General features: G+C 32.8%; 1 protein-coding gene across 2 annotated transcripts in view; it reads right to left on the reverse strand.

The window, feature by feature from the left end:
* Positions 1 to 8,296: 8,296 nt before the first annotated feature.
* Positions 8,297 to 26,776, reverse strand: part of LOC142624143 (ABC transporter D family member 1) — a 28,797-nt gene continuing 10,317 nt past the window's right edge. The window contains exons 4-27 of one of the 2 annotated variants that reach the window (XM_075797658.1): positions 23,953 to 24,177; positions 22,304 to 22,501; positions 21,676 to 22,130; positions 21,383 to 21,521; positions 21,191 to 21,269; positions 19,760 to 19,998; positions 19,307 to 19,611; positions 19,102 to 19,213; positions 18,842 to 19,000; positions 17,679 to 17,778; positions 17,494 to 17,602; positions 16,730 to 16,820; positions 16,106 to 16,230; positions 15,823 to 15,972; positions 15,660 to 15,732; positions 14,125 to 14,305; positions 13,877 to 14,035; positions 11,073 to 11,234; positions 10,765 to 11,001; positions 9,491 to 9,654; positions 9,338 to 9,390; positions 9,161 to 9,239; positions 8,685 to 8,815; positions 8,297 to 8,564 (exon numbers count right to left, since the gene is read on the reverse strand). In XM_075797658.1, the coding sequence (XP_075653773.1) occupies positions 8,729 to 8,815; positions 9,161 to 9,239; positions 9,338 to 9,390; positions 9,491 to 9,654; positions 10,765 to 11,001; positions 11,073 to 11,234; positions 13,877 to 14,035; positions 14,125 to 14,305; positions 15,660 to 15,732; positions 15,823 to 15,972; positions 16,106 to 16,230; positions 16,730 to 16,820; positions 17,494 to 17,602; positions 17,679 to 17,778; positions 18,842 to 19,000; positions 19,102 to 19,213; positions 19,307 to 19,611; positions 19,760 to 19,998; positions 21,191 to 21,269; positions 21,383 to 21,521; positions 21,676 to 22,130; positions 22,304 to 22,501; positions 23,953 to 24,177 (3,681 nt within the window). In that variant the 3' untranslated portion in view covers positions 8,297 to 8,564; positions 8,685 to 8,728. Of the gene's footprint in view, positions 8,816 to 9,160; positions 9,240 to 9,337; positions 9,391 to 9,490; positions 9,655 to 10,764; positions 11,002 to 11,072; positions 11,235 to 13,876; positions 14,036 to 14,124; positions 14,306 to 15,659; positions 15,733 to 15,822; positions 15,973 to 16,105; positions 16,231 to 16,729; positions 16,821 to 17,493; positions 17,603 to 17,678; positions 17,779 to 18,841; positions 19,001 to 19,101; positions 19,214 to 19,306; positions 19,612 to 19,759; positions 19,999 to 21,190; positions 21,270 to 21,382; positions 21,522 to 21,675; positions 22,131 to 22,303; positions 22,502 to 23,952; positions 24,178 to 26,776 lie in introns of both variants that reach the window. The other variant, XM_075797657.1, reaches the window with a different exon arrangement.

Here is a 26,776-nt window from a genome sequence, read left to right on the forward strand (position 1 = left end):
TGCTTTTAGATCTACATGAAGTGGATGATCCTATGAGATTGTGGGCAAGATTTTCTGAATCGACCATTGCAAGTTGCAACTTCATTGCCACGCCCTGCCCACTAAAAAGAAACCTCAATGTTTATTGGCATGCGTGGATGCTTAAAGTAGCTAAGCCTGATCCTTATTTTTTTTAGAGAAACAGCTAAGCTTGATCCTAAGTACCTATTATATTTCACAACAAAAAAAAAAAAAAAAAAAAAAAAAAGAGAGAGAGTAAATAGCAGTAAACTTTTGCCACGAGTTGTGGCGAAAATTTTGTTATTTAATGTCCCTAGTATTACTTATAAAAGAATGCTATGTCTCGTACCAAAGTTTACCCATTTACCCGATGCTTGAATTATTGAAAAAGAATGATATTTGTAGAGAAAAGAAGTATATATCATTCTTTTTATATCTTTTTCAATGCAAGACTTCCGATCATCATTACAAAACTAATCTCTTTTTTTTTTTTAATCCAAAAATGAATGTTATTACTAATATTTTTTTTTTTTTCAGTCCGTTTATAAACACACTTAATTGTACATCAAATTTCACAATTTATTGACTTGTGCAATTTTGAATAATCGATGAAAAGTTTTGGGTCCATATAATTAGCGGTGGACAAAAAGTGTTCACCACCCACAATTAAACAGATCAACACTAATTTGTAAAATTGAGCATGTCTCAATAATTATTCAATATTTTTACTTATTAGTAAGACAATTTTCCTTTTTATCTTTCATTGGATAAGACAATTGGCAATTGGCAAGAGTCTTTGCAAGCTTCTTTCATAAGGTAAAAATTAAAATTATATTTAAGAATTTTTGAGATCATAAGTTAAGAAGTTGAGTAATATATCTTTAAGCAGTAAGATATTTATTATTCATGGCGCCCTGTATGGTCCAAAAACCAAGCAAGCCTCGATTCAACCATAACACCTAAAAAGTGAATAATTTTTCATAAATTTTTCAACATAATTTTACATGTAAGTCTCCAATTGGTGTTGCTCTAAATATATTGCCAAATGCATCTGCTATTACTCTTGTCAAAACCAGATTGGTATAAGCACCAACTAAGTAGTGTTCCCATCACCTAGCTGATCTACTTCTACACTTTCTACCAGAAAAAAGAAGGCCCTTTCAGTTATGAACGCATTTTGACTGTCAGAACTCAAAAGTAGTATTCCTATTTCCTATACCTAATTTCTACCTCTAAAATTATTTCATGCATGCAACATTCACACTTATCATGTTCATCAACAGTCAACACCCTAATTTGAAATGTCAAGAGTATTATTACTCAATTAGCACTTAGTAGTGTTTCCAATATAAATGTCTAGAGTTTAAGTTTTTCATTTTTCACTATAATTATCCGAATTATTAAACAAAATACACTGATTTGAAATTAATTTTTAATTTTCACTTCATTATCTAAAACTAGTGTCAAAATTAATAAAAATAAATTATCAATTAATTTGCAGTTGCAACAATGTTGGGCTAAAACTTGATTTTCACTCCCACTGAAAAGAAACCCCAATTTTTATTCAATGTTGGGCTTCTTTACTGCTATTTCCTCCTTTTTTTTGCTCTGCTTTGTGTAGGTCAAAAGATGTTTTTGGGTAAGTAAGAAATGGTGAGTCAAAACCAATTCTAATTTTTGGTTTGAGTGGTTGAACTATCGTTTTTCTACATTCACTAGTTTTTTAGAAAGTTTCAATTATAGGGTATTGACCAAACCAATTTAAATCTCATTCATGCTTGAACAGATTGGACTAAAGTAATTTGGACTGGTTTGGTTTTTAAAACTTTGATAATACTTGCGAAACTTTTGATTTTGTTAATTCATTTTTGCTAATCCTTTCACCTAATTCTACAAAAGCACATGCTATATATGCGACTAGTTCTTATTAAATTCATGAGTTTTTTAGTAAAAAACTAGTGATAAATTTCTTATAAAATATTGATCTAATGGTTATGCATTTATGTTAAAATTTAATATTACAATTAATCACAAGTATCCACCCTAAACTATAAAATCATTTGTAATATTCTTTTATGTTGAATTTGGTTGGTCAAAAGCCTTGTTGCTCAACTGGTTGGCATCTCTTAGAATACATTTGGTACACTGAATGTAAATTACTATCCATAATTAATTTTGTTAATGGTAAAACTTTTATATGCACCAAAGAATAGCTATTACATCAATTTTAAAGAGAAATAGCTATTCTTCAATTTAAAGAATAGTTATTCTAATGTGATAACTAATCCATGTAATAAAAATACAACCAAATAACCGAATTGCTATTACATATGAATAACTATTCCATTAAATGAGCTATTACAGCATACCAAACGTACCCATAGGGCACATTTGGTACATTGTAATAGCATTATAATGGAATAGTTATTCACGATGAATAAATATTCAGTTGTTTGGTTGAGTTTTGTTATAGGGGATAACTATTCATAAGGAATGTTTATTCTTTAAAAGGAGGAATAGTTATTACTTTTAAAAAGTAATGTAATCTCTATTCCTTAATCCTATAAAGACAAAATTCCTAAAATCTCCTTAGCTCTCCCATCAAAAAATTTTCCCGCTATTCTCTCTCTCTCTCTCTCTCCCCAAAAGACCCTCAACGAGTATTGAATCTATTGATACCTGTTGCTAGTCCTTGGGATATTGGTCAATAGATGATTAAGGAATTGATGAATTGCAGTTTCGCAATTGACAATATTGTTTTTTGCCTTTGATTCGACAAAACTGTGTATTTCATTACAAAATAAAAACAACAAAGTACAAATGAAGGTCCAAATCAGAAAACAAGTTTGCAATCCATGAGAGTTGAGATCGCTTCGTGCCATTAGTTTAATTTACATTAATATTTTTGAGTAATCAATATAATTTTAATAAATAATTATAAAAAAATTATATTAATTGATATTTTCCACGATTCATGGGATTTATCCTCTCGATCAATTTTGCTTTTAACATTTATATATGCAGATATTAATTTCGTAAAAACAACACAAGTATCAATTGCAAAACTTAATAAAATGTTAAGGTAGAACCACAAAAATGTAAATATAATTTTTAAAAAGAAGGGTATTTTAGGAAATTTAATTTAACTAGGCTTTCATTTCAACATCTTTATTGTGTTGTCACCAAACAAATTAATATTAATAGCTATTCCATCACAACATCTTAATTTCTTGTAATACTTATTTCTATTCTTATGTAATCACTAATACAATGTATCAAATGTACCCTTAGTATTTTCATTAAAGACGTCTAAGATTTAATTCCCCATACCCGTTGTAACTATCGAATTATTTAAAAAAAAATGGTTGACATGTGTGGAAAATGAAAGTCTAAAGAGTAAGTAGTGATTTTCTTTGAGAAAACGAAACCTACAAATAGTTAAATTTGAATAAAATTCTCACATCATTATTTCATTTATAAATAAATAATTAAGGAATTCTTACAACCACTACATGGCAATACTCCCTAAAAATATAAACAAGTTGATGATAAATACTTCATAGAACAAGTGTTAGCTGATCTTGTTGCTGAAGCTCAAGATCGGCCAACACTTTGGCAGTTTGGCCTCTTCTACTATAAGTTATCGCCAATTCGCCATTGGCAGAGGGAGGGGTCCCCTAGTTTTTTTTTTTTTTTTTAAAGAAAAAAAAAAAAAAAAACCCTTTACTCCACCTTGCAATTTTTATTAGAAATAAAAAATAAATTTTAAATTTTATTCATTGGCTCCTCTTAAGAAAAAGTTCTAGCACCACCAGTAGTTATCATCATCCAGCAACTCACAAATAAATCCATTATTCTATGTAGATTCATCTTTAATCAGTGATCTCCTTTTGATGAGATATAATTTCTATCCACTACTACTATATTCTAAAGAAAGGTTAATTTAGATAAGTTTTATTAGCAATATTATTTAAAATTTTCAACATGTAGATGTAGTAAAAGTCCTTATGTGAATTTTCAACACTTGCCACTTGCCACAGGCACCAAGAATTATTTAACAGTAGGCTAGCTGTTCAACTATTATACTTATAATAAATTGTCTTATATTCTGCTAAGCTTTTGATTATATTTATTTCATGTTGTAGCTAAAGTAGACTCATCTCCTAAGTTACATATTATAAGCTTTAATTTCTTATTTATTAATCACTATACACTTGCTGAAGTGGAGTCACCTAGGAATCGTTTTACGAAGTCTGATCCAAAATGTTAAAAAATTACGGACAATCCAATAATTCACTATCTGTGAGTGTATATATATATAATGAGTATTTTTTATCTGTATGTATAATAATATATAATCATTATAGAGTGATTGCCCTTAGATTCAATCCTATCTTGTGAAATTAAAAAAATACGAAATACCACTAACTCGTTATTGGTCATCTACACAATTCGTATATGCATGTATTATTGCTTTTTTATCTTATACTTTGTTTTTGTCTTTTATACATCAACTATAGAGGCTATTGCTTTGAAGTTTGAAGTCACGATCTTTGTAAGAGATCTTTTAAAATATCTGTGTAGAAACGAAACCTTAAATAAGTAATTTGTTTTTCTTTTCTTTTTTACGTTAAAACTTAGTTCCAACTTCCAAGAGACAAAAGATTCTTAGAGTTGGAATTAATAAAGGAATATACCTTAACTTCTTTTTTTGAGAATGAATATACCTTAACTTCATGACCCAAATGATAAAATTTTAATATGCCATGTAATAAGCTTAATTTCATGCGGTTATGCTAATTTATTGCGTGCAATCTGCGTATTTTCTTTTAAAAGAAAAGATAGGGACCTAAACCCTCCAATAACACACACATATAACCATCTTTTTTTTTTATTTATATATATACATTATTATATCATATATTATATAATATAAGTTCCGTATATTATATAATAAAAGTTCTGTCTTAGAAACTGTCAATGAAATAAGTGAATATTCTCTTTTTATTCTACCAAAAAAATACTCCTTTTATCTACCATGTGTATAATAAAAGAGTACCCATCACGTACTATAAATACATTAAAATTATTAAGCTAATTTTTATTCTGGATGAAATAGTTTCACTACATTAAAATTAATTACATTACAATTTATTATTAAAAAGTTTAAATTTTTTAAAAGAAATGAAGTTTTATTATTTATTTTAAATGATTTATTCTTCTCTCATAAGTTTTAGTTTTGATTTTTTTTTTTTTAAATCTTACCTGCTTTTGTCATATAACTTAAGTTAATTTTTTAATTAATTATAGTTTGATTTTACTAACATCTATGGCCTTTATTAACTTATATTGCAGTATCATAAATTAGTGACATGTCTTAACTGGTAAAGTTTCTAGTCATCAAATAAGAAATATGTAGTTCGAACCCTGCCTGTACCAAAAACCTATTGATATCTTGACCTGATAATAAAGCACAATCATCATAGAACAAACATCATAAGTTAAAATTTTGTTGTATGATATCTATTTTAAAAATAATAATGAAATAATCTTTAATTTTAACGAGATAGATGCATTTATTTTTATGAATTCATTATTTATAGAAGGTGTAAATTTATGTAAAATGAATTTATTGTGATTATTTTTCTAAAATTTACATTTAGAAAAAAAATTAGTTCGGAACGTGATATTCTTGCTTAAGTTTAGTTGTTTTGATAACTATTAAAACAAAAATAGCAAAAGACAAAAACAAACTTAATAACACATATAATCAAGAATAATATAATAAATAATCATATGTTTAATTTATTCGAAATAATTAAATAATTATAAATTAACTCAAGTAAAAATTTTATTATATTCTTACATATATTAATCATAGAAAAAAAAAATTATTTTACTTTCTTTTTAATGACATATATAATATAATTAAAACTTATTCTCCAATCATAATATTCTATAATAATAATTATATATAAGTAAAAAAAATTAATATTTTTAAAAGAGCTATAACATATGTGGATTCCAATTATCTCAACTGGTAAAATTTCTGAATAAGAAATTTGGAGTTTAATCCTCATCTACATTAAAAACCGATATATATCAACATATCACACACAACATCAGCCCGTGTATCATGAAAACTTTATTATAACAAATTGCATCTCTCTCCCATCTTCCATCTATCATGAAAACTTTATTATAACAAATTGCTTCTCTTTCCCATCTTCTATCTCTCTCTTTTTTCTTGCTTCAAAGTACTATCATCTATATATCCTCGTCACTACAAGTTGAGAAGAAACCACTATTCTACAAAGTGGAAGCAAAACCTCCTAAGCAAGAAGATTTTACTTTACAATCCAACTTGCTTAACAAGATCCTCAGATCAGAAGATACCACTTTATTTTACTATATATAAATTATAATACTCACTTTACTAGAAAGGAGACCGGAGTTTATCTTTTGGATTTTTAATTGCTAAAATGTTGTTGTAATCTGATAGAATGACTATGATCCACACTTTTTTTTAAAAAAAATACTAATAAAGTTAGTAATCGTTAATCACATGTTAGTATTCTGAGCTCCTCCTTGTTACGACTTAGTCCACGGCCCTAGCTTCAAGCATAGCCGCCACGAGTAGCAAAATTTTGATGGATAGTTTAAATGTAGAATACATACAAAGTATGATGTACTAAGATTTTAAGGGATGGTTTAAATATAAAAAAGAAATTAAACTCAATTAAAAAAAATTAGAATAATGATATGTAAAATTGTGAGGCCTCAAAAACTAACGTGACACAACATGAAAAAGTTGAAGGAAAAAAAAAATTCAAAATACTTCATATTATATATATATATATATATATATATATATATATATATATATATAATATAAACTAACTTGTAACTTCATATACATGCATAGATATATTTAGACTTCAAGAAAAGCTCACATGACCTTCAATGAAAGGGTGATTGGTTTCAAAATATATATATATATGAAAGCCATTTGCACTAGGTGAGCCGTCAGCAGCTAAGGTAGCATACACGCAAGCACTAGCGCATATTAAAATTCCTACATTATGGTCATTCTTATATTTTGTCAACTTAAACGTCTTATAAGAATATTGTTTGGTAGCAATTGAATATTGTTAATTCTTGTTAATTTTATTTTACTAAAAAAAATTGTTACTTAACTTATTTTTTTTATTATTGTGATATAATAAATTTATTTCAGTTGTGCATTTTTCAAATAAGATATGAACAATCAAGTTTTAGAACATAGCATATTTTATAATAAATTTCTAATGATACAATATATTGTTTCATATACAAACACAATGATAATAATACATATTAATAACCACAATACTTATCAAATTTCATAAATAGACAAAAAAAAATTATGAGAGAGAGAGAGAGAGAAATGCACACTACCTTAGCATTCTTGTGCACCCCACTGGTTACCGACCTGTTAAATTAACAACTTTAGCTCAATAACAAAAATAAAATATTTTTGGATAGTGTTGGTTACCGACCAATTAAATTAACAACTTTAGCCTAATAATAGACTTTTTATTTTTGGATGGTGTTAATAGACACCGTAAAGTGGCCGTTAAACAAAAAAAAAAATAGTAACCATACATAAATAACTTTATGTCAAATCATTTTGCTTTATGTAAGAATTTTTACCAACTTTATTAAGCGTAAAACTAATAAAACTAACTTTTTGAGTTTTACTTGTCACTTCGTAATATTTTTAATCCCCTCATCAATTTTTACCCATTTTTTATTAGTAAAACTCCACAATAAATCATCCTCAACGGTTATTTTTAAAGAAACAATAATAGACTAGTTGTTAATCTATGTTTTTTTTCCCTTGTAGTATGTAAGTTAAATACTCCCCTGTTCTGTTCTCTATTACGTAAATTCAACTTTTGCCATAACTTTCTAGCTTTTATCGCAACTTTCTAAAACGATTGACTGATGTGGTGGACGATCACTTTTTTCCATCATTTATAGTCGATCACTTTGGCAAGTTCTGACAAAAAATTCCATCCCTAAACTTTCCCAATACAACTCATATCATTCGGCCACGCTTAACACAAGTTTAAAAGATGGGTAAACAATTCAACGATAAATGATTAAAACATTGGGCTTTTCCTAAAGCTAACTCAACGAGGCCCATAAATAGAGTTGAAGGATGATGAAATAGAGCGATGAAAGAGTGACTACAATATGAGACTGATGAAAGTTGAAGGCACTTCTTTGGGATTAAAGAAAATTAAATGCAGAATGAGATCAAAATAACCTTTTCCTCTGGCATTTTTATTGATGGGGCGCTAATAAATGTAATAGATTTAAAATTCTTACAACATATGATATGACTGATCAAATGGCTAATAAAAAGGGGGGAAAAAATGGATGAAAACTTTACAGAAATGATTTTACTTTATGCTACTGAAGCTATTATGACATGCTTGTATGCTCCAATCTTATTATCCATTTGTATAATCGTGTTTCTGCTCTTGGACTGATTTGATTAGCATCTGACTTAGCCCCACCTGAAGTATATAGCACAATAATTCATGGTATGTGTAAAAAAAAAAAATCAATTTCTTCTATTAGCAAAGCCAACTATGGCTTTTTCCCACCGCAAAGTGTAAGAGTTATTATTATCTTACACAACGGAAAAGGGAAGTCATTGCAGATGCAAGCAGGGTTGACTTCATTGCTTGATTAAACGAAGTTCCCAGTTTCCCTCCCCATCAATTAGCCGCAATTCGATGGCATGGAATGGTATAAGTGCTGGTCGCTGCCAAAAGACAAAAGCAACAGATAAACATAATGCAAATGGAAGGGAAGGGAAGGGAAGGGAAGGGAAAGGAGGGGGAAGGGGGGGGGGGGGGGGGGAGGGGGTTGGATAAATTTTTTAATTTACAAAAGGGAAACATGGTTTAGGAAGGTACGCAAATCACACTGCATTATGATATTTCTATATATAATATATGCACATAAGGGTTTTAATACTTTTATTATTTTATGCACATAACCAAACTTTAAATTTATGTTATTCTATATAAAATATGTACATGCCGGAAAATGGTAGGGGTAATCAATACAGAGTGCCTCTAAAGTACAACATTCTCCAAATACTTACTTGTGAGGAGGTAACAACTGTGATTCCTAAATCCTTTGCAATCCTATAAAGGTGTTCTTCGACATCAACACTTGTTGCACTGCAATTATAGAAAAGATAAACATAAAACCAAGAAATCAGATAACCGGCAAACCATCTCTTTTGAGAAGGAAAAAGATGAGTACTTCCATAACATACTTGGTACACTCGTCAAGGATGCCAAATTTAGGCTTGTGAAAGAATAAGCGTGCCTGATAAAACAAAAATATCATATCAAAGTTATAAAGAAATCTGTCACTACATTCTTTATAGTATTTGTTTAAACAAGTGACTTGTATTAATTTGGCTCACCATGCCCAATCTCTGCTGTTCCCCAAGAGAGAGAATATCTTGCCAATTCAGATTAGCATCCCAGCCAGCGTCCTCTCTTTCCAAAAGATAATTTAATCGAACATTCTCCAAAATAGTTTTCAATTGTGAATCCAGGATGTTTTTGGTGTCAGCAGTTTTTTGACCTACATTTGCACAATTACAAAGAAATATATTAATGATACTTCTCCTTAAACAATGGCTAGAAGAATATATTAAAAGCAAAGTGTCTGGTGCAAACATATATTTGATTACAAGTTGACTTCATAGCATTTTCTCTGAATTTCTTGACATAGAGAGGAGAGACTTTACATACTATCAAAATCACCCATGAAGCTGTAGCTTCTTACTAAAAAGCTCATAATAATGGAACCTGATGATGTTTGGTGGGAAACCATGGCAAGTCAAGCAATAGTATCCAATTCAAACGTTTCGACTTTAAACGTCTGTTTGGCATCAGCTTATTAGCTCTAGCATTTAGCATTTAGCTTTTATGTACAACTTTTTAAAACCTCACTTTTTTCCGCATTTTCTCAAGGTATAAGTATACTTTAGCACACTTCAAGCAAATAGTTTTCAGCAAAAAGTTATATAAGCTGTTCCCAAATAGACACTAAATATTGTTTAGATGTCTCCAAATTCAGCACACATGCTAATATGTTAATGTCAAGAACTAGAGATGTTACTTATCCCCAAAAAAGAAAAAACAAAAAAAAAACAACTAGAGGGCATACTCTAGCTTTGGGATGCCCAAATGTGCATCCCCAGGAAAACATAAACTCTGGCTATCCTGGTTAAACACAATGCGATGGGACAATTTCAAGTAGGCTGGGAAACAACCAAGGAAAAAAGGGTGGAGGAAAGACTTTTTACTACTACAACTACCATAAATATTTCACCAATTGAAGATATAAGTTCTACTTCTGAGGTCAAACAGTATTTCAGTCTGAAAATAGAACATAAGCAAAATGTCTCAAACATTTCAACATGAGAAAAAGAAGACTTCAGTCCAAAAAAAAAAAAGATGACTTGGGGGGTGTTTGGAAGAGGAGTTTGACTTATGTTGTTTGAGTATTTTTTATATACGTGTAGGTGAAAAAGTGTGTGGAAATGTGTGTAATGTTGTTTAAAATGTGAAAATGTGAGTCAGAACTCACTCCCCAAACAGGGCCTTGCTAACCATAGATAGATATGATACAGTAGGATGGAAAATAGAGAGTATAACATAGGTATTCTGATCTAATCAAGAAATTCACCTTTTCCATACAACTTCAGTGCCTTCAACTCTGCTTCCTCACAGGAGAGAGGATATATAATTTGATCCCTCAGCGTTCCTAAGCACGTATAAGGTCGCTGAGGAACATAGAAGACACCACAACCAGATCCAGCCTCCTCAGCAATATTCTGGTTCGGTTTAGCAAGTCTTCCGCTAATGACAGGCCACAGACCTCCAAGAACTCTGAAGACTGAACTTTTCCCACTCCCATTTGGACCTTAAAATATTGCATTGTTGTCAGAATCAAATTCGCATAACTGGAAAAATATAGAAACTTACTTCACTAACCAGTTACAAGCAGGCTTTCCCCTGGTCTTATGTCACATGTCAACTGCCTAGCCAACATTTTGTGTGCCGGGGTAATGATATCCACCTCAGAGAAGGAAATGGTTTCTTCAGAGTAAAGATCTCTCCTCTTAGATGGGGACTTACTATCAAACATAGAATCCCCTGCAAGGCCAGCAACTATATCAGCATGAACATATAACTTTTGATGATCCAATTAAAACAATCATCAAGCAAGAATAATTGTGATTAACCATAATTTACATAGTAATATATACAGGCAAAAAAGCCAGCTCAACTCATCAATATATTTGAAGAAAAGCATTGTGACATGGTACACATTACAATCAAACAAACGAAGAAAAAATAAACTACACCTAGGTTCCGAAGTTTGATATGGCAAGCTCAGAAACTAACGTCACTATGATAAGAGAGATTTATTTTCTCCCTGATACCTTTTAACAACATTTTTTAGCCTTTTCAAAAAGGTTCAACATGTTGTAATCCACATCTATACTGATAAAACAGACATGCTTCCCATTTGATACAAGAATAAATAAACTCAAAACTGTGTCATCATCGTCCAACTGTCCCAGTAATCTAAAGATAATTATAGAGGAAAAGGAAAGCATAATAACTCTGCAGTTTATACCCCTAAATCTCATCCTCTGCCACTTGGATTTAGTTACTTGAGAGCTCTCCTTCAGTAATAAATAGTATAGCTCACTTCTTCTTTTTTCTTTTTTTTTACCAATAAGCCAAGGCATGTTCTTCATGTTGCAACTGATAGAAAAGAGAAGAATGATCATATTCCAATAAACCATATATCAGCCCATCAAGTACTCTTTTCCTCAATATCTCCCCAGTACCAAGCGCTAGTATGGTTCCACAAACAAAATAAGAGGCTCTACACCAGCTGAATGATGCGGACACCAAAATAATGTCAATTGATTCCATTGGTCCAGATTATGGGAATGCATTGATATAAATCTTGTTTTGAGGGTCTTAAGGAAATTGTATGTTATCTTAATTAAGATTTTATCTCCTTTATTGTATATAAGCCAATGCCCTATTTATAGGCCACAGAAAATATTATTGTTAGATTGACTTTATGAATAATAGGAATAGAGATTCTCTCACTCGCTTGGAGGATATTCCAAGCACCTTTAGGCGATGAAGCTTAAGGTTACAGGCAGATTCTAGGTGTTAAAGCCAAGCATTTGTCATGTTCTTTCTTTCCTGTTATTTTTATTTGCTACCCTCCCTGTCCTGCACCAAATTTGGTATCAAAGCAAACTTTGGTTCATGTATTGTCAAATCAGACCACCAAAATCCTTCACTGCCGCCACACTGTTGTTACCAAAGCCATAACCCCTGTCAACTAGGTAAAACCTGACTCAAACTTGAATTTGACCCGAATCTTTAAAAGCCCCAAGTTTGCAACTGACCCAAGACTTCACCCAACTCAACCTATTCAAAAAAAAAATTCCAAACACCCCCCCCCCCTCCCTCCCCCAAAAAAAAAAAAAGAACTTTTACCCAACCTAACCCAACCCATTAAAACAATGACAAAAAAGGCCCTTAAACCCAACCTCAACCCATTAAAACAATGACAAAAAAGGCCCTTAAACCCAACCTCAACCCATTAAAAACCCAAACCTGATCCATCCTTAAGCCCCATTTAGTCCAATGTCTGTTACCCATCTTGTGCCACCAAGAGTTGTACTTGACAAGGTCAAGTTTCTCTCACCCCAAAAGAATTAGTGTGGACACTACATTAATGCCAATTGATTCCATTGGTCCAGATATGGGATTTGAGTTGATATAAATTTTATTTTGGGGGTTTTAATATTTGATTGCCATCTAATTATGATTTGATTCCCCTTATTTGATATAATCTGCTACCCCTTTAATATGCTTTAGAGTAACAATATTGTTATGTCAAATTTGATGAATAATACAGAATAGAGAGTTTCTCTCTCTAGCTTGGTGGTGATTCCAAGCACCTTTTGGTGATCAATTCTAAGGGTTTCAGTTATTCTAGGTGGTGAAGTTTAGGATTTGTCATGTTCTTCTTTCTTTCCTATTATTTCTATTTGCTACCCTTGCAGTCCTGCATCATTTAGCCAAAATCAAAGGAAAAACAGTGGAAACTAGATCCGGTGGCTGGTTGGAGAAAGAACCGATATTCACTAGATCTATAATCTAGATCAAAAGGATAACTGAAAAATCCTCAACCAAGGGCAGTGGATTGAATTGACATCCCAAAATGTGGGAAAGGTCAACCTGTACTAACCTTATGCTTGACTGAAGTGGAAAATAATTCAACAAGCAACATACAGATGTCAAAACATAACAAATCCAAAACTCCCCTTCTTTTCTAATTCAAATAAACATAGCTGGTACAAGTCAAGGAGGTACAAACAACGTGACATTTATCCAACCCAAAGTAAAATACAAATTTTATTCCCTAGCTACACAATCTCCAAGAAACTAAGGATCCCATAAAGAACTCTGTACTAAGCAATTAAAACTCAGTTGCATCCAAAATCTCATCATCATTTTTGTTTTTTCAGTTTTACATCATTTCCCACTCCCAGTTGTCACAAGAAACTGAGAAAGTTGGACTAGACTTTTTAAAAAGCTCAATAAAAATAGGCTAAACTGCCAAGAGAGCCTGGTAGCAGCTCATGACAAAAAATTTCAGAAACGAATATTAGAAACTACAGCATCTGTAAGAGACTAATAAGTACAGATTGACCATACAAATATTAGTTGAAGTCTTAAAGTAACAAAGAAAGACATACCGGACTGTGCAGCATCTAGAAGCTCTTCAAGCTCAAAAATTCGGTTAATGCCACCAGAGAGCTCAATGATTTTCTTATGCAATTCAAGAATGTCGCCAAAGGCTAAAAAGCTCTGAGATACAACAGAAGCTAAGAACCGCAATGCATGTGCCAGCTCACCTGGAGAAAATATCACCATATATGAGAGAGAGAGAGAGTAATTATAACAGGCTAAAAGTGTCATGAAAGTATTGTTACGCTAATCATACCTTGAGTGGAAACTAATGCTCGGTCACCTTTGTGTTCCATAGCATATAACAAGCTCAACCCCCAAGTCACATTATGTGGGAGTTGCTTGGTGGTAAAATCATCAATTATACCAAACAGCCATTTCTTCTTCAAAAGAGACATGGAGTGATTGAGAAGCTCCCGGAATCTTGACTCAATCATCTGCTTAGTATTAGGAGCATATAAATTAAGAAATTAATAGGTATACCAACGATGTGAAACATAATGTTAAAGACTGCCTCCCATACAAACTTTTTTGGCTAGAGTTAACCATGCTGCATACAAAACAAGTTAAAGACAAGTTCCTTCCCAAAAAAAAATACAAAACACAATGTCTTAAAGCATTGTGGTTCAGTTGTATCTATTGTTTTCACATCCTTGAGAAGTAGCAGACAAGTTTTAAAAGTTGCCATCTACTACAAGGAGTGCAATGAGCATATGAGTAAGGAATAGATAGGAAGAACTATATAAGTGTAAATGTAAGGATATTAAGCAACACAAATATCCATTACCTCAAATAGAATCGATTTTGATAAGCTTCAAATTGATACTCGAAGGCAGAAGCATTTATCAAAGAAAAAGAAAAGACAAAATAAAACTCAAGAGTAGAAGAATAAAAGCTATGTAGACATTAGTATGGCCAAAAGTACATATTCAAGGAGTTCTACAATGTTCGACTGATGATCCTCAAAGACACCTAATCTACAACAACAATTGTCTTTTCTTGTTGAGTCCAGATTTCAACAAGTCATCCAACCTCTTAATTGAATACATGCTAGACATCCAGGTATCACCAAAAACAGGGGGGGGAAACATTTCATTAACAATCCATTTAACTGTTTTTCACTTATTCAGAAGATAACTCTGACCCAAAATGTCACCAATCTGTAAATGAAAGTTCAGATATTTATGATTGCTAACACGCCAATGAAAACTTTAAGCTTCTCATTTTGACCAAAGGTGATTACCAGACAAGCTGAAGTAACTAAATAGATGCTTTAAGACAGAGACAGTAGAATCACTACATTATTCAGATCTCTATTTTTTCAGTGGTAGGTCACCATAGCATTTACCAAAAAGGAGATGTTATTTTAATATCACTAACAAGAAACATCATTTGAATTGAAAACATCACCTAAAAGGACAAGTTCAACTTCAATAGAATGTATTCATCTAACAAAAGCCTTTTTTTATCCAGGGAAATTAAAATTTTAAGATTGGCATGATAAACAACATGGCATATTCAAGTGTCCTATACCAGTGCATTCTACACCCAATTCTTATGTATCAATCCCCTTTCAGAAATTATCATATCAAGTAGTCACTTTTTTCACTGGTTTACTCGTCTTTGACAATTAGGACAATGAATGACACCAACAATCAGGTGAAAATCCAAACCCTACATCTATGTTCAAATATCAAGGTCCAGACCATCAAGCAATATCAACATCCATAATCACAGACAAAAAACTTAACATCCATACACAAAACATACTGTGAAGTTCAGGTAACTTACAGCTTTTTCTCGAGCACCACCCCCAAAGAAAGCAACAGACTCAGCATGGGTACGCAGTCTTTCATGCATGAACCTATTTATGCATGATAAAAGGTCATATTAGGGTTTAAAGCAAATAGCTAAGCGTTAGCAAAGCAAGAAGCTGAAACCAAAAAGAAGTTACCTAAAAGTTCCTTCAAGTTGTTGTTCTTGACTTGCCAAATCACCAAATTCAGGAGTAACAGTTCTTAGAAAACCCAGACCCAGTAACATATAAGCATACAGTATGGCAACTCCCCTCTGACCTGTTAACAGCTTCATTCTCCAGGTAAACCTTAACAATAACAGCAACACGTAATAATGTATCAATCAAAATCACAAAAGAGGAAGTACTAGCTGGACCTCATATCAGTACTACTGGCACCAACTCCTGCCACCATGATAACTAAATTGAAAAAAATACTCACCAGACAATGTCCACAGATGGCTTTACCATTCCAGTAACCAGTCCTGACAAATCAGTTGTCAACTTTTCCAGATCATGAGTTATTCTCTGATCTGCATCAATACTTCTGCTTGACATGTTAAAGACCTACAAAGACAGGCATTTCACATGAATTTAGCATTACTCCTGGATGTCTCACTAAAGTGCTTAAAAATCAAGCAAATAGCTTTTAATGAAACAGACACCAATCCAAAAGAACAAAAATCATATATTTTGACCATGAAGAATAAATTTTAAAACAATTTTTTTCATAAATAAAATTAAAATAAAAAATAAAAAATCATAAAACTGACAGTTAATTCAATAACCAAAAGAACATAAACTTTTAATAAGCTGGTCACCAACCCAAAAATTGAAACTACTTAGATTGTGATATGCAGCTCACAATTCCCAAAACAAAAATCTTTTTCTGAATCATTTGAAATAAAATAATACTTAGTTTTGAATCATAGCAGTGTCAGTTAATGCAAACAAAAAGCTTTAATTTAATGCGCTGCATCTGAGAATTGTCTACCAAGCATGTTTAGGGGGTTCACAGATGATAGACATGCCAAAATAATCAACTGTGCACTTCAGACATAAGTACCTTATAAAATGCATTATTTCTCAAATAGTTCTTCAGTAAGTGTTGGGTCAAACGGATCCTCCAACCAAGGGCCAGCCTGGCTGTCAAGTGCCTATGAAACAAAACATAATTAGACCATTATTAAATGAGTGGTAACAAATTGTCTTAATTTTCTCTTCACCACGCCATAAACAATCTAATACAGGTAACCATACAACATCAGCTGTACAAGAGCATTAAGTACAGAAAGAACAACTACCAGCAACCTACTCAAGAAAATTACCACAGATGGAATATTACTCAACTTTCTTCCCTGAGGAACAAAGTAAACAGTATATGGATTTAACTGCTAACACTCCATTTTTAGCAAAATTATTTATAAAATTTGATTTTCAGTAGCCAAAAATCAAACTGGTTAATGTCTTGAGTTTTGAAAAAAATCTTATTTCTTTCTTTCTTTTTTTTGATAAGTAACAAAAACTTTTATTAATAAAAACAAAACTAAGTACACTGGGGGACCTTCTCAAAAAAAAAAAAAAAGTACACTGGGGGTGTACTCAGGGAGAATTACAAAAAGCTCTCAAACTACAAAGCTCAACCAAATCTAAGAGAGAAAAACAAGGAGAAGGATGAAAAGCAATACTCCAATCTAACAAGGTACAAAGGAAGAAGGCTTTAACATCAAGGATAGAACATTCACAACCCTCAAAACTTCTAGTATTCCAATCTCGTTAAAGGCACAACACTTTGAAGAAGGTGCAATAAATGATGCAGCAAGAAATTACCTTAAAGAAGGTGCAACGAAAGAAGATGCAGCACTTTGAAGAACGCTAACACCAATTAACCGAAGAAAGGATGCCTTATCCTGCTCCAAAACAAACTTCACAGTGGTTCCTGTGAAATAATGCACTTCAATGAGAAACATTATCCCTATGACCATAAAATGCTTACAAAAGGGAAACGAAAATACCATTCAGTGAGGCAATACGATCTGAGATCCATGTTCTTGATACAACAAGAAAAGCAACTGCAAGCAATTGTGCTCCTTGTCTATCAAGTAATGTTGGTACCTGGAAAACAACTAGTTTAGAGGTCAATAAAAACATTTCTAAGAAACTTGTAGTCGTGGATCAAAAAGATTCCATGAAAATACGATGCTGTAGCAAGAACCACTTTAAAATAATCTCTGTTAGAAGCATTCAACAACCCAACAAAGATCAAGATTACAAAGCTCAAGGAAAGAAATACATCGGAAGTATCTGGGAAAAATGATGATTTCACAGATAAATTTTAGGGTAGAAATCATGCACTTTGCTGTTCGTATCATGATATACTGACAACAAAAACTGTTATTTGTAAACTTAAGGGCATGTTTGGTAGTTGTTTTTTAAAAAATGTTCTAAAAAAAGAACTGAAAAAAAAGATTGTAAGATTTTAAACAAACAAAAAAAAAAAAACAAAAACAATTTTTTTCACTGGCAACCAACCACCCATGGCTGGAACAAACCCAATCACAAATTTCACCCCGAGTCCATTGAACCACTACAACCAAAAACCACCCACAGCTGTGAAGGACCTAAAATACCCTATTTATGACTAAGAAATCAATTTATTAGACCAAGCGTTGGGTTCCATTGTCAGCACAACTCTTACTAGTCTTTTTTTTCTTTTTCTTTTTTCCCCAGGGGGGGGGCAACAATGTCACAGAATTATCACAATTTTCTATTAAAAAAAAAAAAAAAACCACCAGGACTCCCATTATAAAATGGTGGATTGCGAAAAAACATCTACAAGTTAAAACAAAGCAATAAAGTCAAAAACTACAGCCATTGAAATTGTCAAACAAGTACATTTTCAGGCAATTATGTGAGTATCTTAACCATTGTAATTTGCAAAATCATAAGGATGAAACTTCCACTGGGATTAAATATTGAGAAGTTTCAAAAGATGAAGAAATTGCAATGCTAAGGGCCATCTTGTCATCAGAGGATCTAAATCAAGAATTAGAACATCAGAAAATAATGCAATTACAAAACACAACCAGTACCCACTATGCTGGTGAATTTATACTATGACAAAAATATAGCATAATAAAACTGATTTAAAAATCATCACGGAGCCAAAAAGACTCACCAGTATTTTAAACATGGCAGCTACTCTCAATGGCAATGCCCTCTGAGCTGTTTGGAATTGTGGAAACACGGGCAATTGAACTGTTTGATCATCAGAGGGAGATCTTGCTATCACCTCTGTAATGTATGACTGTGCCTTCGAATTTGAAAATGCAGAATTCTGAACCAAAACCATTGAACACAGAGTTGTATAAAGTAAAACGGTACAATATAAGAAAGCTAGCAATAACAGGAACTAAAATTTGAGAAAATCTTTTTAACCTTTACAGTCGAGGCAAATGCTCGTTGAACTGCCATTGCATCACTTTGGCGGTTTGTCTCAAAAGGGTTCGCCATAGTGCTATCTGCTTCAGTAAGGACTGGAGAATCCACCCTGCAGTTATAACGGAAGTTTAATAAACAAAAGTCTTAATTCCTAACATAAATGAACATAAAAATTGCAAATTAGCAAACTTAGAAATCCTACCTTCTATCATGAACCCTCCAGCCTCCTTCTCCATCCAAGGATAACACCAGATCATGAAATGCAACTAGTGCTGGTCGATGTGATATAGTTATGCACGATGTTCCCATTGCTCGAACTTTAGCACAAAAACGTTCCTCCATATCAGTTGTAACAGCACTTGTGCACTCATCAAGAATTGCAAATTTAGGTTTATGGTAAAACAGTCTAGCCATCCCCAATCTTTGTTGCTCGCCCAGAGACAGTTCATCTCCCCAGTTTATCTCTTTCTCAGGTGGGTAACGGTCTAATAGGTACTCAAGGTCAACCTTGAAAAAAAAAAACACACACACACACACACAATTGAAGTAGGAATATCAAAGGATGTTTATCAAACACCGATAGAAATAAAACATTTAAGCATCAATGTGATAGTCAGAAAAGAATTAGAGAGAAAAGAGACATTAGTAACTTTACATTTTTCAATAGCTCCACCATCCCACTATCAGTGAGAGGTTCAGCCTCTTGATCTGCAGTAAGAGGATAAATTAACTGATCCCTAAGTGTTCCTACAGCTGTGTACGGTCGTTGAGGCACATAGAAAATCTCCTTATTAAGATCAGAACCAACCCCAGGTTTCACAATGTGTCCAGATACTAGAGGCCAAAGGCCTCCTAGAACTCGGAAAAGTGAGCTCTTCCCACTACCATTTGGACCTTCAGCAGAAAATAATCAATAAATTCCATATTTCATGATGACGTACTGAGCTGGTATCTCAGAAAAAAATACACCATTCATACTGAAACAAGCATTTTTATATATATTTAAAATCACAAAACAACATATTGCATCTAAAAATCATCAAATTGTCAGTTAAATAGGTTGACAAATAAAATTTTAAGTACGAGCTGTTTTTATGTCAAGATGTTGAGTATAAAGGTTACCATCACATTGCAAACAATGCCTATATATGTTGACAAATGAGGTACTAAGTACAATTCTTCTAAAAATTAAATTTTCTTGGATTACAATCTTAAACTACCCATGCCCTTAAATTGTATTTGATTTGCATATGTGCTGCTTGGTTTTTTCCCTTGATGTCTGTTTTGTAATTTCTGATTCTGCCATAAAGTAGTAGTTTGTAAAGGATTTTTGACAAACCATATAATTTTTCAGTTCTGATATAAACTGAACCAAAAATAAAACCAATTAAGAATTGAAATGATTTTATTTTATATCCAGTTTATCTAGACTTAAGTTAAAACCTCTTCTTCTTTTTTTGATAAGTAAATTTGGACAATTTCTCGATTTATGAGATAAAACCTCCACCTTAGCCTTTACATCCACCACCACCACTCTAGCATCTTAAAGCATAAAGCCATAGCCACCTCCAGCACCGACTCAACCAAACCACCACCACAAAAGCTTAAACCCATGTGTGCTATAACGTCTGAGAATAGCACAATGATGCTACCTTGGGTCCACCATCACTCCCGGGAGCATCATAAGTTCACCACATCCACAAAACCCCCTACTTCCACCACACCAACACTGTATTCAACAGAACCACATCAAGCAAGCTGTGTGGTCTATAGATTTAAAACACTGAACATTACTTGCAATAAGCTACCAACACAAAATACCATACCATATTAAGCACTTTGTAATGAATGAATACTGTGCTCTGTTGCACTGAGAACATTAACCATCATTTAGAATCAAAGTTTAAAAAAACAAAAAAGAGTACTATGATCTCACATAATTTTTCTTTTTCTTGAAAACAGTGAAAAGTATGCTGAGGAAGAAGACCCAATGTAGAATAATGCTCAAAGTGCAAGGAGGCACATAGCAGAGACAATATTAATGCAATAACACCAAATAAATATGCTCTTAAGTTAAAAAGGCTACCTGTGATCAAAAGATTAGATCCTGATTCAACCCTTAGAGTCAACTTATCCACCAAAACGTTACCAGAGGGGGTAACAATCTGAAATACACTATTACTATAAGAACATAAAAACACAGAAATGGTACAAACACAGGGTAGGCTTATCAAATAAATACAAAAACAGGGTAGATAATACAATGAACTTCGCATACCTTGACACCAGCAAACTCAATGTAATTAGCTTCGCTAATGTATTTAGGGCTCCCATCTCTCTGCAGAGAAGATTTATCATTACCCACACTTAGCTCTCTTGATATGGCCATTAATTCATGAATGCGGTCAGCATAACCACTGTAATCAAAGATAATATGTCAGAATATTATTCAAAAGTCAGCATAGGACATGCCTAATTGCCACCATCTCTCTCTCTCTCTCTCTCTCTCTCTCTCTAAAACGATGCTTATATTGATTCTTACAAAACACCTATTTTATTCTCATATTATACCTGAGACGATTAAGACGTCTTGAACTTATAGAAAGAGTCCCAAGAGACTGAAATAGCGAAATTATGACACTTGTATGATATCTTAAATTGCTTAACATCTCCGCACGCCCTATGGTTGAAGTATCAGGTTTCAGATTTCCAGAAAAGAAGGGCTCAATGATCAGTATAACAGCAACTGTAGCACCAAGATACTTCACTAAAAAGTCCTGAATCATCCCAAACCACCAATGATCATGAAGCACAAGACTCAAATGCTTAAGCAAGTTTTTAAACTTCTGCTGAATATGAGACTCCTCCCTGCTTTCTCCACCATAAAATGCTATACTTTCTGCATGGGTCCTCAACCGAGAATGCAGCTGCCGATAATCTCCTTCCAATTGTTGTTCTTTGGACATTAGTTTCCCAAAAGCAGGAGAAAAATTTCTGAGCATGGCACCTGCTCCTGTTACATAGGCCTGGAAAGCAACAAAAGAGGTTGAAGTTGCAAGCTACAAACTATAACAATTATTACATTAGTCTACAAGCTATCAGAAAATAGTGAGGAAAGCAGCTGTATTGTAACATCTAAAGTATCAAGAACCATATCAAAGACTTGACAGATTAGGGCAGAGATCGACAAAAAAATTACCAATATCCAGAACACATATTTGGGGCTGGCATAAGAACACAGGCGCCAAGTATAGAGCAGTCCATCAGTTACAGCTGTTAGATCTTCCTGTACAAGTTCACTCAATTCTGCACAGAACCTTGGTACATCACTGGCAATTCGTTGTTCAGGATTACTTATTCGGCCATCTACATGTGATATTTTGTAATAAGCCATATTCTGAAACCAAAATAAAGAATTAATAAACAACAAAAAGAATGCGTTGTTAGAACCAGGTAAAACACCATCACGCATTCACTAGGCAATTTCTCAATTTCTAGATTCTGCTCTTTCTTGTGTCAACAGTGAAATAATGGTTAAAAAAATGAGATTTTATGATCTTAACTAAAGAGAGAGCACTATAAATGTTTGAATGAAAGCAGGATATTAAGATGCAGAAGAAATACAAACCAAATGAAAAGGACAATACAAGATGATTATGAGAAAATCAGCCATATGCACACTAAATAACTCTCTCCCTCATAAAGGAACAGAAGGTACCAAAGAATATATATTATATCTAAGATTGCATTCAGAGAAAAGGTTCACAACAGGCCTTTTTATTTAAAACAAAATTATCAGACAGAAAAAAGGTTTAGAAATACAAAATAAGATCCAAATGTACAAAACTTACATAGCCATACCAGAATGTATCAGCCCAAATTGCAAAATCTGAAGTTAAAAGAAGAAGGTGAAGGTCTGGATCACACATCCCAAAATGCACTCTATGCCTAACAAACTATTGTAAAGTAGTAAAGGAGCTTACAAGAACAAGCACTTAAGATTTGCCTAAAAACTTGAGCATACAAGAAGATTTACCTATAATCATTGACACTCTTTAGACGGAAACCCTTGAATTTTGCCTCCTTGGGGCATCTTAAAAATACTTTTTTTTTTCTCTGATCAGTTAAAATTGAACCCACCCAGCCCCTCATAACCTGAGCCAAGGCCCAAGCGTACAGAATATGTTAGAAGCATGGAAACAGTAACTATATCATATTGGCTCACATCATTTCAACCACTGAGAAGACGTCAAAGGAACAAGGGGCATAGGACCCTTTAAATGTTCCACAAAATTACTCTCAACAGAAGGTCCTAATCTTGGTCAAAAAAATCAAATTTTTAGGTAAGCCAACATAGGATCTCACAAGAAAATGCAGTTTCAGATTGGCCTACAAATATAAGATATCCAAGTAACAGAAGAGGTCACCTAGACCCATCTAACTTGTTACCTCTTCCGCAAATAGTATTACCAAATCCATCTTTAGAGTGAAATAAGCCCTCCCTAGAGTTCGCTTCCTCGGAAGCTAAAAGATCACAAGCTCCTTGTAAACATTGCCAAATAATGGCAAATGCCAAATACATATAAAATAGCTTCTGAGCTTGGTCACCAACATCTAACAAAGCCTCACTGAGGATTTTTATAATTTTTTTTTTCTTTGAAATTTCTGGCAAAGCATATAGACAACCCTAATAAAGAAAGTATACAAGACGTTAAAAATAAAAATAAAAATTAAATATTAAAGAAAAAAAACATAAGAGAAAGGAAACTGGAAAAAAAAAAACAATCAAACAAACAAGCAAAAAACTAGTGCAGCAATCTGGCACCCAAAAATGGCAACCATATGTACCTCAAAATAATGAGCATGGATAAGTCTCGTCAAAATTTTTCTGAACCGCAGACTTAAGATTCCTGTAATGTATTTTGAAGTTGCATGCATGGTTGAAAGAAGGAAACATAATAAAATATTTTCTGAAATCAACCGGAAAAATAATGGTACACGTCGAAGAAAAGCAGCACGGAATAGAAATCCTTGCACTTTCGCTAGCCTGTTGCTCAAAGAAGTTCGCAAAACCTGAAACAATGGCAGAGGTAGTAATCAACAGAAAGACTAGAAGACCACTCATGTCCTTGTCACAAAGAGTTGTCCATTCCTTATAAGTGGAAAATTCATATTCTCAAATAAGTAATTTTTTTGCATATAGCTTACATATAGCTTAAGATTTGGCAGTTCTCTTTCCCCTTTTTCTTAGGTATTAAGACAGACAAGATACATAAACCTTCACTTCTGACCTTTAACCATACAAATATGCATTCTTATACACAATAAATAAACACATTAAAAAAGCACAAAAATAAAGAATGCATTCCAATAATATACTTAGAGATGACTCTTCTATCTAAATCATGGTTATTTTAATCCATTCCTTACAAGTGGAAAGTTGATATTCTCAAATAAATTAATTTTATGCATATAGCTTAAGATTTGGCAGTTCTCCATCCCCTTCTTAGGTACTAACACAGACAAGATACATAAAACCTTTTTTTGGTTCTTTAGGGCCTAGTGGTGACACAGCAGCTGCACGTTCAAAGCCCATCATACCACTCATAGAAGGGATTATGTCTTTTCACTTTAAATAAGTATAGTAACAACCATCATCATAATTTATTTTAACAAGATATTACATATACATCTGCTAAGATATACATGATTTTATACTTTTATGTTGGAGAGTGATTCCTTCAAGCCTGTAATTTATCTTTATCCATTATCCATCTGCTAAGATTTCTATGATATTACTTTCTATGTAGGAGAGTAAGTCCTTTGCTTGAATCTGAATTATCACAAGTAAAGGAAAAAAATTATAATTAGAATTCAAACCGCAATTCCTTCTAGATTTAACTCTAGTAGTATCGGGCTGCCAAGCACAAGTGTGTATGGGATCAAGTCTCAAGAACCACCTCTTCATGCAAAAAAGCCGAAGGGTATGATCGTATCAAAGCCAACCCTCTTAGGGGACCAGTACAGAGTATTGACCCTTTATACTTGGAAATCCACATGATTAACTACCGTTAAGAAAAATGGGACTGTCCGATCAGACAAGACTCTAATGAAACCAGCCAGCAATCGCATCTGTTTCAAGCTAAAGTAGGATCCTTGTTGGGGGTGAAGGAGAGAAAATAGAACAGAGAAGGGGGGATACAAACCAATAAACTGCTAACCTCATAGAATAGATAATAGTACACATGAAAGTATGCCTGAAACAAATCTGAGAAATTACGTTATATAACCATAATTTGTTACCCCAGGTGCTCTTTAAGCAAATTTAAATTCTTTACCTACAAAAAAAAAAATGCAAGAGAATAAACACAATACCCACATACTCTAATTATCTTCAGTACCACTAAAAGATGTTAACTTTATTTTATTGAAGTTTAACAACTTCTTACTTAGCCAAAATAAATAAATAAGTATAAAAAGTTAGAACTTCTCTTAGAAGTAGTATATTAACATATACAATTGTCTCTTACAAGTAGTCCTGTTTTCTTTTCCTCTTTTTCCCCCCCAACACCCTTATTGTCTAAAGGTTTTTATGCCTCTACCCAAAACAGAAAAAGAAAAAAAAAAAAAAAAAAAAAAAAAGAGGCAAGTGATCTCTCAAGGGTTCATAGGAGAAAAATGACCAAAAAGGAAGTTAAAGAAGGGAGCACCAAAAGGTTTAATAGGAGAAAAATGAAACTTTAATAAAGTGAGAAATGAAATATGAGTCCTAAAACGTTAGACGCAAAGTAGCAAACTCAGAACTTCAGATGTGGAATAAAGTCAGAGCAAAGAGGAAAAAAAATGAAATGAAGAGACATTGCATGATATAATATCTAGTCCCAACCCTGAAGAGTACTGGGGATCAGCTTCTGGACACTTTTGTAGGCACTTTGTTTGATTGGTCTTGCGCTAGGGGCTTTATGACTCGAGATTCCAGTTAGTCATTGTCCTTTGTTACTTAATTTCTTTGTAAAAAATTTGGCTACTTGGTGTACTTTGTGCATGAAGCAGTATTCTTTTAATAAAATTATTCTTACTTGTCAAAAAAAAATTCTCGTCCCCACAACCTTCTGAGTTGTAATTAGGAATAAATATTTGGAACATAAGGCCCATCTAGCAGTAGTGTTTAAGTATTGTTGTTCAATTTCCAGTGTTGTGAAAATAAGTGTTTTGAGTATTATAGAAATACGTGTCAAAAGTGTTATTATTGTTTAAACACTGAAAACTGTTGTTAAACAACAGTCCCAAACAGGCCAATAATTTCCAACGAATATGATCATTACAAATTATATTTTATACATGATCATGGTATAAGTGTTTTCTTTTGCATAATTTTCCTATTTTTAATTATATCTTTTGATAAATACGTGTTGCAAAAAGGCACAGGTTTTATTCATTGCAATAACAATACGCAATTCAAGAGCTACATTCATTTGCCAAAGAAAGGAAAAGATTTGTAGATCCAAAGCTACCAGCTATAAATTTCTTTTTTGTTAAGGCATAATGACAAAAAAAAAATTTAAGTGCAAAAGCAAGCCCCACAACTATAATGGAGTACATTTGAGACACTGTCCAAAACAGATCATAGAAAACATACTGATAGCTGACAAAATACTTGCAAGGGAACAAA

Source organism: Castanea sativa, chromosome 2 (assembly GCF_040712315.1).
Source record: "Castanea sativa cultivar Marrone di Chiusa Pesio chromosome 2, ASM4071231v1".
Taxonomy (NCBI): Eukaryota; Viridiplantae; Streptophyta; class Magnoliopsida; order Fagales; family Fagaceae; genus Castanea; species Castanea sativa.